At 43.6% G+C, this 14,602-nt stretch overlaps 1 protein-coding gene and 1 pseudogene across 2 annotated transcripts in view; one reads left to right on the forward strand and one right to left on the reverse strand.

Annotated features, from left to right (window-relative positions):
• PTPRU (protein tyrosine phosphatase receptor type U) overlaps nucleotides 1-14,602 on the reverse strand; it is a 120,593-nt gene that overhangs the window by 2,562 nt on the left and 103,429 nt on the right. For both annotated transcript variants that reach the window (XM_074217892.1, XM_074217893.1), the window contains 4 exons: nucleotides 7,373-7,513; nucleotides 4,235-4,360; nucleotides 3,023-3,180; nucleotides 668-803 (listed from right to left, as the gene is read on the reverse strand). In XM_074217892.1, coding sequence (XP_074073993.1) covers nucleotides 668-803; nucleotides 3,023-3,180; nucleotides 4,235-4,360; nucleotides 7,373-7,513 — 561 coding nt within the window. The remainder of the gene's footprint in view (nucleotides 1-667; nucleotides 804-3,022; nucleotides 3,181-4,234; nucleotides 4,361-7,372; nucleotides 7,514-14,602) is intronic.
• On the forward strand, nucleotides 10,545-11,415 carry LOC141510249 (small ribosomal subunit protein uS7m pseudogene; annotated as a pseudogene).

Below are 14,602 nucleotides of genomic sequence, written 5' to 3' on the forward strand. Positions count from 1 at the left end.
CAAATACAGAGGGGGCTGGACTTGGCTTCGTAGAATGGCTAAGTGAGCAGATATAAGATATGAAAGGGCATATGGGCAATGGGCATGAAATGGATGGGATACTTAACATAAGACAGAGGATGGACAAGCTATTTGGCAAGAACATGGCATCAAACTTGGGTATGGAAAAGCATGGGAGCTGAAATGAAATGCTGAGCAGAGGGTATGAGGGAAGGGCCCTTGAGTGGAGCAGGCATCAAATAAAGAGGGGGCTGAACTTGGCTTCATAGAATGGCTGAAAGAATGGGTATGAGGTATAAGAGGGATAGGCAATGAGCATGAAATGGTTGGGATGTCGAGATGGAATGGATACGGAATAGACGTGAAATGTTGAAGAGGTGTTAGGAATGGAATAGACATGGAATTAGGCTAGGTATGGGGTAGCAGCATGAATGGATGCTAGGCAAATGCTATAGAATATTGAAAATGGAGGGGGTTTGGTATGTTGGACATAGGGGTGTGGTATCATTTATGCAAAGGATAAAGCTCTGGGCGAGGAGTATAAATGGATGTGGGATATAGAATAGATGGTACGCTGGGCACAAGGTATGATGGTGTGCTTAACTTGGAATGAACAGGGTGCTGATGCAGGAGGGATGGGACACCAGGCACAAGGGGGTCCACTCACCAGAGTCTCTACCATGTTGGGCTTGTAGTTGCGCAACATCTTGGCAGCAAAGAAAACATCCACCAGGTTGTGGCAGCGAATCATCTCCAGGACTGTGGTGGAGGCACAGAAGGTGCCACTGCGACCACCTCCATTCCTGTCAAGAGGGAGAAGGCCCAGTCTTTGAGGGGGAAGATCCCCAGAGATACCAGAGGAATAAATTGAGACACTGCTAGAGAGAGAGAGAGACAGTCACCCAAGACAGAAGTGGGAAATGGAAAAACAAATCTAATCAGAAATTTCAGAGAGACACAATGAAAAAAAAAAAAGACCCACATATAGAGAGACAGAGACCTAGGGGGTGCCCCTCATACCTGGAATGCTCTCCCTCTTCTATTAGTACTTCCTTCAGGGTCCAATTCAAGTACCACATCTTGAAGAGGTCTTTCCTGACCACCAGCATCTCCCTCCCCCCCACCACATTTATTCTCTCCTCTAAATGTCTTGTATCTACTTATATGTGCAGAAGCAATATGGTACAGTAAACCTTGAAGACTGACACATACTGGCCATGAACCTCTGAGAAAGTCACCAAATATGGCAGGGACTCTGGCACCAAAGACTCCAAGTTGAAGAACAGACAGATTTATGATGATCAGCAAATCATGTCAGTCAAATATTTATTAACCTCCTACCATGTCCTAGGTATGGGGGATACAAAGAAAAACAAAAGACCGCCTCTGTTTCAAGACAACGTGTAAACAACTAGGTGCAAATAAGCTATCGACAGAACAAATTAATCAAATAATCAATAGAAGGAAGGCACTAGAATTAATTGGTAGAGGAAATTTCTTCTCATCAATAAAATCACAGGTTGGGAGTGTGGTGTGTGTGTGTGTGTGTGTGTGTGTGTGTGTACATGTGTGGTGTGTGTATGTGGTGTTGGAGGGTGTGGTGTGTGTGTGTGATGTTGGGGGTAGGAGTGTGTATGTGTGGTGTGGGGGTATTGTGGTGTGTGTGTGCAGGTGTGTGTGCAGATGTGTGGTGTGGGGGTATGTGTGGTATGTGTGGTATGGATGTGTGTGTGTGTAGTGGGGGGTATGGGGTGTGTGTGTGTGTGTGTGTCTGCCTGTCTGTCTGTATTTGTGACTGTACAGTAGATTCTAAGTTACATGAGGACAAATGTTTTCTGAGAGGTAAGGAAGAATATACATGTATACGCCTGGGTCCTGCTCACTCCCTCAGCCTGCCTTCCTGTTTCATCCCCAGAATGTCCCATCCTTCTCAGGGATAGTCTTTCCATCTCCTTCTCAGATGAGGAGTGCTTTTGGATCCTTGAGCTTCCAAAGGAGACCAGTTGTACAGAATGAAGGGAATCCAACTATGTGAGGTTCTCGCTTCAGAGTATTCTTCCTCACAATTCTTGTCTCCAACACAATCCTAATAACTCAACCACTAGTTAGCACAGAGTTAAGGTGAACAAACCAGTCTACCTAGGCCTGGGAAGCAGGAGAGTTGTCCCAAATTGGCCAGAAGACCAGAGCCCACTAGTCTCATCTCCATGGTACAAGGACAGAGGTCCCTTTCTTAGGACCTGTTCTCAGCCAGCTGAGCATCTGTCCTACCTGGGCCATGGAGGTGACTCCCTAGACAGATTTCCTCAACTATTTGTAGTGTCCATGTCCTCTTTAGCCCTTTGGTAAAGCCTATAAGCCCCTTCTCAGAACATGGTGTTTTTTTTCATTGAAGCAAATGTTAAATTTTAATTAGGTTTAGTGAAAATAAAGATGTAATTGCTTTCCCATACGACTTCACAGACCCTCTGAAATCTTGGTTTGTGGATCTCAGGCTAAGAATTCTAGTCTAAGGGGAAACTGGGAATTCTATAGGAAAGAAGCAACTCCCACCATCATTCCCTCATGTATATATACACCCCTATTTTCCTGCTCGTTCACCTCCCCTCCTGGCCTGCTCAGTGACCTTAGATAGACCCTGCTGTAAAAGAGGCTGATGAAACACCCCCCACCCCAGGCTGAGACAGGGAGGTGGAAGAGGTCAGCCCGCACTGTGGTTGGAAACATTTTTGTTGGCTCAGCCAAAGAGAAGAGCCTGACACAAAATTTCTCTATGTGTCTGAAGAAAGTACCCCAGAGACCATCTTGTCTAACCCCCTCATTTCACAGATGAGGAAACAGACCCAGAGACCACAGGTACTCGGGGGTAAGAGAACTCAGCCCCTGGTCCCTCACTCTAGGGTCACTTTTCATATCCCCAATTCTGCAGGTGCTTCTGGTGCCCGGTTACCAGCACATGCGGCTCCCTAGTGGACCCCTGGTCTTCAGTGCCCGGCCCACTCCAGCCCCTCGGGTCACTCACAGGCAATGCACAATGGTCCGTCCTTCCCCACTCTCTGCCTGCCACTTCTCCACCTCAGCCAGCAAGTGCAAGAAGGCTTTCTTGGAGTCGGGTGTGTCTCGGTATGCAGACCAGCGAAGAAACTGGAAGTGTCGCACCAGTAGATGTCCTTCTTGCAGCTAGAGAGGGCAAGGGCAGGGGTCAGGGAGGGACAGGAGGATGGCAGACCTCAGAATCAAAGAGGCAGTGGGGTTCAGGGGGATGAGGGGACATTGTGGGTAGGAGAATAAAGAACCTCAGGATTAGGGAAGACAATAGAGTCCAGAGGATAGGGTGTCAGTGATGAGGGGACACTGTGGACAAAAGGATGGGGATCCTCAGAATCAGGAAAGAAATTGGAGTCTAGGGAATGGGGAATCAGTGATGAGGGGACATTGTGGACAGAAGGATGGAGAACCTCAGAATCAATGGGATATCAGGGTCTACGGAATGGGGCATCACGAGTGAAGAGGGGACATTTTAGGTAGGAGAATGGGGATCCTCAGAATCAGGAAGACATTGGAGTCTAGGGAATGGAGCATCAGTGATGAGGGGGCATTGTGGGCAGGAAAATGGAGAAAACCTCAGAATCAAGAAGGACATTGGGGTATCAGGCATCAAGGAGGAAAGGGGGGAGACTATCAGGAACTGAGTGATGTGGGAGTCAAGCAGCTGAGAGAAATTAAAGGATGAGAATGAGGAGACATGAGGCCTACAGGATCCAGAGGACAAGAAAACAAGGAAACTTCAGCATCAGAAGATTAAGGTGGCTTCACCATCAAGGGGCAGCAGGACACAAGGGCAGAGATGGGGTGACAGAAGGAGAGAGCCATTGAACAGGGTGAGGACTTTGGTATTCCAAAGTACAGAGAACAGAGAGAGGTAGGGGAGACTGAGGGCAGAAGGGAAGGGGGACACCAGGGCCAGGAGGAGAAGGGACATCACAGGCAGAGGAGAGGAGCACATTAGGAGATAGGAATGGGAGTAGCAGGAGGACTTGGGGAAGCAAGAACCCCAATCCAGCATCCAAGTCACAAGTATATTTATGATAATCACATGGAAATTCAATCTTGAGCCAGAATACTAATGACTCTCAGTTTAATTAGTTGATAATTAAATCCTGCTTGTATGCACATGGGCACAGGCACAGACACACATAGGCACGCACACACACACACACACCGGCACACTTACCCGAGTGAGGTTCTGAACTCGGAAGAGACGTGCAATGAGGTCATCATCCGCTGTGCCGGACACAAACTCTACATCCATGGGGCCATACTGCTGACGACCAGGCTCTGGCCAATACTGGGGACAAGGCTGGTGGGTGTAGTCAAATTGGAGTAAAAATCTCACCACTCCCACCCATTGTAACCCATATGTACATAAGCATGCACTCACATACACTCACACATACACACACACACACACACACACAAACACAAAAACACTCCTTTTCTTCAGGGGCCCTTTTCTGTCCCCCCAGAGACTGGAACCCTTCCCTCAGAGATGACTTTACACTTTCCTTGTCTGTATCTTATAGGTACCTGGTTATTTGCATGATCTCTCTCTCATTAGATGGTGAGTTTGTTGACAGCTTAACACAGTGCCCAGCTCACTGTCAGCCCATAATAAACACTTGTGGACAAACTGCCTCACCTACTCACATAAGCACAGAGCCACAGGGACATCCATCCTTACACAATCTAGACATGCACATCAACACACACACTCACATGAACATACACAACAATACACACGATAGAATGTCTGACTCCAAGAAGACCTTTTTGCACAGGCACACTGACCCGTGGCCACACCTCAACATCCAGGTGACCCAATACTTTCACACTCTAACAAAAACATCAGTTCACATAGGACCCCCCCCCTCCATAGGCATATATTCAGAAGTCAAGCCCATGAGTCTTGCACAGAGAGCTGACTACAGATTCACCCACAAACACAAAGGCACCAAGAGAGAGTCACTTCTCACTTACCATCCCCCCGTAACTACCCAGACACAAAGCTGTCCAATTCCAAGGATGCCTCAGATGTCACATCCCTGGACTGGGTTGGGCTCAGAGGATGAAAGATACAGGAGTATCTACAATTCCATTCAGCCCCAGAAATCAATCAACTCAAGGACAGGAATCACAGTAGCAAGAACCCTGAACTTAAAATCTGAAAGGCAGGGATTCCAAACCTGTCTGACTAGCTGTGTGACCTTGGACAAGTGATTTAACTTCTTTTGGCTGCAGTTTCCTTATATGTAAAATGAGGAAGCTATACTGAATGGCCTCTAGAGACTTGACAAGCTCAAAATCTATGATCCTTAGCAAGTCAATCACCAACAATTGCATTGCCATAGGTTCTTATGCAAGAGGATAGCATCAGTGAGAGGAGAAGTTGTATTTCTCTCCCTTCCTGAAAGAGGTGGGGAGTTATGAGTGTGGAATATCATAAAACATAATCAGACTTAGCTAAAGATAGGCTTTCCTGAACTGCTTTTTTTCCCCCCTTTTTTTTAATGACTCTTTAAGAAGTGAGGTATGCATGCAAAGGAATGTGATAGAAAACAAAAGATAGGAATAACAATATTTTTAATATTTTAAAAATTCAGGGAAGTAGGATTAGATGAACATTGATGTGCCTTTTCCAGTGCTAATCAGGCGGGACATCAAAGCAGAAGGGGAGGAGAGCTTTAATTGTAAACACTTATAAAAATAATTAATAATAAACACTTTATAAAAATTATTTATAAAATAAGGATTCTTTTAAAAGAAGACAGTCTCTGATCTTAAGAAACTCACAGATTAATGGGAAGAAATAAAAGTTATAAATAAAAGTTCTCTGATTCCCCTCAAAACAAAGCCCACCCTTCACTAAGAGGAGGAACGAGGGGTTGTCTGGCCATTAAGAACCAGAGCCTGGGGTTTGAAGCAGCTTCCCTGGCTCCCAGGCCAGACTTTCCAAGTCTTCCTGGTCTCTATCTCAGCACATTTGCACACCAGCTCAGGTTGGAGCCCTAATTCTGTAGGCTGGGGGGTACCTGCTTTGGTGATCCCTCCCCTATTCCTGATGCCATCAATGGTCAAGAGAAGCAGAGTATGTTTCAGGTAGCTATGACCAGATTCCTCCTTCTGCCTGGGGGCCATTGTGAACAGAAACTCATAAACTCCCTCAGTTAATGAAGTCTCCTCTGCTATCTGTTAAAAGTCCATGAACTTAATTATATATAAAACCCACTTCCCATAGGAGTTAATGAACAGAGCCATAACCAACAGCCTTTGCACCCCCAACAAGTGATACTGAATGTCCTCAGTTCAGTTGGGAGCAGGGTAAATGGTAAAGAACTTAGGACAACGTAAGACCATTTCTGGGGAAACCATGGGGAGAGAAAGGAGGGTGGTATGCAGCAGATGAGGAGCTAATTCAGGATGTGGCCATATGAGGGATGAAGTCCCCCTGATAGAGTCTCATTTTAAATAATTATATTTATTTTTAAAAATTATTGATATCCTTGGGGTTTACATGTTTTTTTCTAAATATATACTTCTTCCCCTAACTAAAGGGTTACCCCTTATAAAGAACAGAAAAAAATTAACTTATTATTCTTACTAATAAGATGCCAAATTCAATGTATTCTACAATTCTAAAGGCCTAAAAAAGAAGTTGTCAACACCTACTGTATATTTCAGCTCTGAGGAAAAACCCTGACCACCAAACCTTAGTTATGGATGTCTTAGCAGGATACATTTATTGGCCATAGGAGGTTTGTTTGGTTTATTTTTTTTTTCAATTCATTTTGCTGTCAGTGGGTAAGGGCTGAACATTTTATGTCCTAAAATCCCTTCCCTTTGTTCAAAAAGCCCTTCCCAGACATCAGGATCCTCCCAAGATCCCAGGCTGCCCCTTGCCACTGAGCAAGAGTGAGGGCTGATGACCATGGATGAATCTGAGAGTTGTGCCCTCACTTTACTCCCTGATCGGTCTTCAAGGTCCAACTTACCTCATGGTCAATCTTGGGGACATCTTCACCAGGCTGGGAGATCAACATTGTCTGCTGTCTCTGGCTTGCAGGCCCCACAGCTCTCCTCTCCTCTTCCCCACAGGTCCTTTCAGGACCCCAAAACCAATAAATATCCCCCTCAGACCCTCAGACTTAATTGAGAAATGCTAATCCCTGTGGTCAGAGAAAAGTAGGTAGTATGAGGCAATGAAAAAATTAACAGATTGGTAACCAGTAGCTCTGGGTTCGAGGCCTGATTCCTACAATTACTAACTGTATTATACCAAGCAAATCAATCATGCTGTCCCCATAGACACACTCACCCAGGCAGAATTGGATTGGTTCAGCTGATTGAGCATGACTATAGAAGTGCAACCATAATCATAGACCAGGCGCCAGAAGTCAGGGGTCGTGCTCTGCAGTGGATGCAGGGTGACAATGAAGGCTGCACTCTGGGTGTAACTCTGCAAAGGAAAGAAAATGTCCAACACTCGTTGGTCATCATACCACCTCAATGCCTTAAAGCACCTCAAAATGAACTTAAATTTCCACCTTCCCAGTACAAAGAAGCTCATTCCAGGCCACCTGCAACACATAGCTAGATTCTTCTGTCTCACATCAGTAGTCCCATTTTACATATAGGAAGCATTGATTCCTGATTGAGAAACAGATGGATTATTCTTGTCCACAAAGAAGTCATAAAGAGAAGTCACATAACCCAGCAGCAAGGGAAACATAGAACCTCAGAACTGGAAAGGAGACAGAATATTGGAACTATAAGGGGCATTGGAGCACAGAATGTAGCTCTAAAAGGAATCTTATAACACAGAATTTCTGGATTGGAATGGACTTTAGAACACAGAATATTGGAAATGGAAGGGGTATTGGAGCAAAGAATGTTAGATCTGAAAGGAATCTTATAACATAGAATGTCAATGCTGAGGAGGGCATTTAGAACATAATCTTAAACCATCAAATTCAAATCTAGAAAGAATCTTGGAACATAGAATATTAGAGCACAGAATGTCAGGACTAGGAGAGAGTTTAGACACAGACTATTGGAGGCAGAAGGGACTTTAGAACACTGAATTTTAGAGTTAGAAAAAACTTCAGAACACGGGATGTAGAATTTCAGAGCTAGAAGGATCCTCAGAACATAGATTCTCAGAGCTGAAAGTCACCTCAGAGGTAATCTAATTCCAATTTCTTAATAGTAGAACACATTCTAACTACAACTTCTCACCCTTAAAAGATGAGAATCCTTGTCAATAGAATCTGTAACAGGCTGTCAACTCTCCCAGGATTAGAAGGTTCACTATTACATAAGGCAGATCATTCTAGTGTTGGACAGCAATAAATTATTTCAAATTATTCCTTTATTAAGTCAAAATTCACTTCTGTGCTCCATGTTCTATCCTCTGAGGTCAGACTGAATAAGCTGACATCCTTTGTTCCACAACAATTTAAAGACAGCTATCATGTTTCCCTTTAGTCTTTTCCCTCCAGGTTAAATATCCTTGGTTCTTTTTACCATTACCATGTGAATCCTAGTGATGTCTCTTCCACTGTAGATTTGGTATGTCATTGATTTTTTTGAACCCAAGTATAGTGTCTTACATTTGTTCCTATAATCATTTTTTGGCTGTTGCCCACCACTCTAGGCTGTCAACCCATCCAAAATTCTAAGAGGCAAACACTGTCATTATCAGTATTTTTTTTCAGCAAGTACAAATACCAAAAAACTTGTTAAAAGTCATCCATCCACTAGTCCCCTGTAATCCATCCAATTCAACAAATATTTATTAAATATTTCTTATGACCAAGGCAATACTCTAGATCTGAAATGCTCTGAATCTGAGATTAAAATCAAGTATAAAAAGAGGATGAATCCATTCTGAAAAAGATGCTCCTTCTCTTGACCTGGTTACAAAATGTCTCCTTCATGAACTTCCCCACCACCAACTCCTTTCACTGGGCAAAAGTCAACTTAAATCCCTTGATGTAATAACATCTTTAATTCAATTTAGTTCAACATATGACATCTAGTTCAGTTTCATAGTCTAACAAGTACTGAAGAAAGATTCATTACCAGCTGCAAAATAACACTTTTTTTCTCATCTTCCTCAACACCTATGATAATTTAAAAGGAGTTATTCTTTAAGTTTCCTAATTTCATTAGATATGCATTTATAGTGTGATAAATGTTGATGCTAGTGATTATCAGTATTATTAACCCAACTGAACAAACATTTCTCTTTCTAAAGCTTCTTGCTCTCCTTTAGGAAGTCCCCTAAGATACTCTGTGCCATCTGATGGTGACAAAATTGAGAACCCAGAAGATGTATCTCAGTATCTTCTCTTATACTCCACAAACTGAGCAATCTACAGAGAAATCAACTCGTACAGCCTTCCATTAGCTTTGTGTCCATAGTTAGAGAGACAGACTCTTGAGACTGAAAAGTCCAGTCATTGGTTCCCAGGATAGGACCATGGACAGCTAAGTCATGGGAAAATTTGGGGGAATGATCAAAGGCAGGGTCTTGGAGTTAGACAGATCTGTATTCAAGCCCTACCCATATGATTTTCACTTCTCTTTGTTTCAATGCTTTCATCTATGAAATGAGTGTTGGACTGAATGACCTCTAAAGTAACTTCCAATTCTAGATTTAAGATCTATAGATTTAGTCAGGAGTTCTTTCTGGATGCACTGTTTGGAATATGCAGACAACTGGATGAAGTAATGGTTAGTAGTGATTCTGATTTGGAGTTAGATCCTGAGTCCAAATATAGCCTCAAAATTTACAAAATGTAGGACCCTGAGCAAGTTACTCATAACCTCTGTCTACTTGGGCTGTTGGGAAGAAAAATGAGGCAAAAATTGTGAAGTATTTTGCAAGTACTTCTACATCAATGCTAGTTATCATTAAAGACCCAGTCCCATCTGTGAAATATGCTAGCAGTATGGAGAGAACTCCCAGCCCTTGAGAGGGCAAAAAACAGAGGAGGAGGGATACCAGAAAGAACAATGGTGAGAAGAAAAGGAGAAACTGAAAAGATTCCAGTATGAGGCATCAGGAGACATGGTCCCACTGACACAAAAGTAGAGCTCTCCTGCCCCTCCACTCCATTCTCCTAAGCACTTACAGTAGGCAGCATATGTCTTGGTCTACCAAGCAGAGCTTTGAATAGTTCTGTTAGAGAGTTTTTTCCTTATATTTGCCCCTTTGTTACTTCTACCCATTGCTGTGAATTCTGCCCACTGGGACCAGGCCGAACGAGTGTATTCCTTCTTCCATGTGATAGACTTTCAAATTTTGTAGAAGACTTCAAGTTTCTGAAAAGCAGGAGACCTTGGAAGAATTTAATAATAAATGTGTTCCCTATAGGCCTGAGTACATAGTGAGTCCATGAGCCATCTATGCTGAAATGGAATGGAACTGAGGCGAGCGGGAGGGCAGCCCTGCTCAGCGTACAGGGGTCCTGGAGCTGGCCAAGATGGAGGCCCCCGGGGGGAAGTTGGCACACTACCTCTGGAGCCTGAGCCAGGGAGCGCGGAGGGCCATCCGGGCTCTGCCAGGACAGACACAGGTGAGATGGAGCCAATATGATGCTAATTATAAAGAACCCCAACTTGATAAAGACTACTACCTTAAACCCTTGGAGGAGCTGACTGATGAGAAGTTTGAATGGGATCTCAGAAACACCCAGATCTTCAAAAGCTCCCTCAGTATCAAAGACAAGCTCTTTGTTTGAAGACCCAGTGATCAGTAAATTCACCAACATCATGATGAAAGGAGGAAACAAAGTACTGGCCAAATCCCTGATGATGGAGACTCTGGAAACCCTCAAGAAAAAGCAATTTAAAAAATACCATGAAGTCGAGGAGTGGGAGGCCATAGAGTGCAACCCCTATACCATCTTCTACCAGGCCCTAAACAACTGTCAGCCAGTCCTTGGCCTGGTCAACATCCTTAAAGTTGGACACTTCTATCAGGTCCCAGCCCCTCTGACTGACAGGCGCCGGTGCTTCTTGGCCATGAAATGGATGATTCAAGAATGCCAGGAAAAGAAGCCTGGGCGAATGTTAATGCCAGAAAAGCTGTCTTATGAGTTACTGGAGGCCTTTCACAACCAGGGTCCTGTGAGCAAGAAGAAGCATGAACTGCACAAGATGGCAGAGGCTAACCGAGCCTTTGCCCACTACCGCTGGTGGCAGGGGTGGGAAGGCTTGAGCCAAATCTGGTCCCACTGCTCAGCTTCCTATCCTCCTGCTGCTGGAAGGGTCAACCTGAGCAGAAGGTCACTGAGTTTTTACAATTTGGGGGAATGCACCAGCAGTGCAGACTTCAAGTTGAATGGAGGTTAGAGTTTGGAATGCAGCAACTGCAAGCCTCCTCTCAGAGCCTTGCTACCCACAGCTGTTTATAATAAAACATCTATTTTAGTACCGGGGGTAAAAGGCAGGTACAGGGTGTGGGGGAGTCTTCCCTTCCTCCCCCACCCCAATCTGCCACATTTCCTTCATGCAGAGGAAAGAACATGGGCTTGGACTCTGCAGAGGAACTCCACAAAGCTGGGATCACTTTGCCTCAGTTGTAGGTTAAAAAAAAAAAAAGCAGCATTCACTTTAGAAAAGGGTTACTAGAAAAGTCCTACCCTGGTTCATAATAAATGTTTTAAATCCCACACTGAACCAGTGTTTTGGTCAGCAACTCATTAAAACTTATCTGGATAAAATAAAAAAATAAAAATAAAAATAAAGAAATGGAATGGAATGGAATGGAATGGAATGGAATGGAACTGACCTGAATTCCACCCCCCATTAATGATTTCATGCCAAACCAAGAATCTAGGACAGGGGATAGAGATGGGAATAACTTTTATGTGTATTCAAACAAGGGTCCATGGGAAGAAATGGCTTTTCCCATCACTTGAAACTCCAACTGCACTCCAAGCCATTTGACCATGTTGGAAATTCTCTAAGGTCCAAGATGAAACCAGGAATAGAGATAGGTTTTCAGTAATATGAAACTTGATCCAATGGAGAATTAACCCACAGTTTTTAAGGAGAGCTACCACTGAACTTTAGGGATCAGCCCACTAGATTAGACAATGTCCAAAACTAGACCCAGACATCATCTGGGATCGGTTGACTGAGAAGAATTGGATGGGTTGGAGAAGGATTACAGGTTCCTCACTCTTGGATTGAAGCCCAGATAGAACTCCTGATTACTAAAGGAATGAACAGACTTTTAGATGCAGGCCAGGACAAATATTCTTTAAATAACTGAACCTAGCCTAACTAGTCTAGTCTAGAATCTCACTTGCTGTAATCAATACCTAATTATTTAAAAACTAACATCAATTTCTTTGAGATACAAGGTAGAATAGAACCAAGATTTCCCTAAGGAGGAAAAGACAAGCAGAAAAGGAAAAGGAAGTCAAGGAAACAAAGATCCATGAAGCTAGACTCTCATCTCTCAGAACCTCTTAGTTCTTCATCTTTTTCTTCACCTATTGTATCCTCCTTCCAGGCCCCCCAAATTTACTCACAGCCTCCCTATTTTCAGGAAGTTTCTCTTTCTGTGGATGCCTCTAGTGGTTCCCCAAGCTTCCCCAAGCCTCCCCTAATTCTAGACACCCATATGAACCCCAGAGCTGACAGCCATCATCATATACCTCCTCCAAGAACTATCTACCCCAAGCCTGACTACCTTTTCCAATCAATCCCCAGACTCCAGAATGTTTAAAACTGTCCCCTGACAAGGAGGGAATCTTCTTGAAGATCTTCAGTTGAGACCATCCCACTTCAACAGTTTGGCCCCTCAGTCTCCATCAAGACACTAGAAGAGAATAAATCCTAGAATACAGAGAAGTTTCTAACTGGATCTTTGTCAAGTCATGCCCAGATTCTGGGCTTTGGTCCTGATACTGACTGCAATGATCCAGGTAAATGATACTTGACTTGGTCTGTAACTCCAACAAGGACAGGACCAAACAAGTACACTTCTGTTCTATGTCAAGTCAACTCCTTGAGAAAATGGACCCCTGACCCAACATTGAAGACTTCAAACTTCTGGTTCTATAACTTGAAGGATGGCCCAGATTAGGGACTCAGGACACCCAGGCATCAGGGCAGAGGCCAGGATCCCTACCCATAACCAAAAGTTCATTCTCCATCCTGGACTTTCTTTTGGATGGGGGAAAAGTCACCCACAGGATAATCACCACAATTTCTCTCATTCTGGGTACCTCCAACGGAGCTTCCTTTGGGTCTCCTAAATGAACTCTAGTAGATAGAGGCTGATATCTACTCAAAGCCCTATGGTTCTACTAATCTAGGTGCCACATCCCAGGGTCAGAGAAGGGGCAAGGGAGAAAAGTTCACTATGATAGGGTCTGGTATCCAGCAGGATGTTGGATTGGAAGAAGGGAGTTAATGAGTAAAACTTCCTGGGAACAGAAAGATAACAAAAAACACACACACACACTCATATTATGTAGCCCCTTATTTCCTCTTCAATGCATTCACAGCATCACATAATAATCAAATCATTGGCAAGGACTCCAGAGGTCATCTAATTCACCCTTTCCCTGATCAAGAATTCCTTCTATAATGTACTCAATAAATGATCATCCAACCTCTGCCTGGAAACCTCCAATAAAGGGGGCCCCCTATGTTCCTAGAGGGCCCAATCTATCTCTCAGCTGGAATTAGCTTCTTTGTATGTTCAACATATTGTTCATAGTTTTATCCATGGGGACAATTCAAATATAGTCCCTCCTCCATGTGATGGAAGATACTTGAAGACAGCTATCATGGCTCCCTCCTAATCCTCCTCTTCTCCAGGCTGAACATCTCTGATTCCTTGTAGGCAACTTTGTGGTACAATGGGTAGAGCATGCAATTAGAAAGATCAATCAAGATGACTCAACTTCAAATCTAGCCTCTGACACTTACTAGCTGTGGGACTCAAAGGAAATCACATAACCTCTGTCCTGTTCAGTTTCTACAGCTGTAAAATGGGGAAAATAATTGTACCAGGATGGTTTGAGTATCAAGTGAAATAATATCTACAAAACATTTTGCAAAACTTAAAAGCTCTATATAAACGATGGCTATTATTAATATCATCTCTATGACATGACATCATCAAAATCTTCTTCCTGGATACTTTCAGGCTTATCAGTATCCTCATGATACCTAAAACTGAACATAAAGACTCCAGATGTGATTTAACCAGGGCAAATGACAACAGGATTTGATCTCCTTTATATCCTAGATGTAGTACCTACCAAAGCAGTCCAAAGCTGCATTAGCTTGCTTGTTTGATTCTGGGGGATTTTTTTGGCAAGGCAATGGGGTTAAGTGACTTGCCCAAAGTCACCCAGGTAATTATTAAGTGTCTGGGTCAGATTTGAACTCAGGTCCTCCTGATTCCAAGGCTAGTGCTCTATCTACTATGCCATCTAGCTGCCCCCTGCATTAGCTTTCTTGGAAAGTCAAACCACATCACTGACTTATAATGAAATTGTGTTCCACAGAAGCCACT

This window comes from Macrotis lagotis, chromosome 1, assembly GCF_037893015.1.
Source record: "Macrotis lagotis isolate mMagLag1 chromosome 1, bilby.v1.9.chrom.fasta, whole genome shotgun sequence".
Lineage (NCBI taxonomy): Eukaryota > Metazoa > Chordata > Mammalia > Peramelemorphia > Peramelidae > Macrotis > Macrotis lagotis.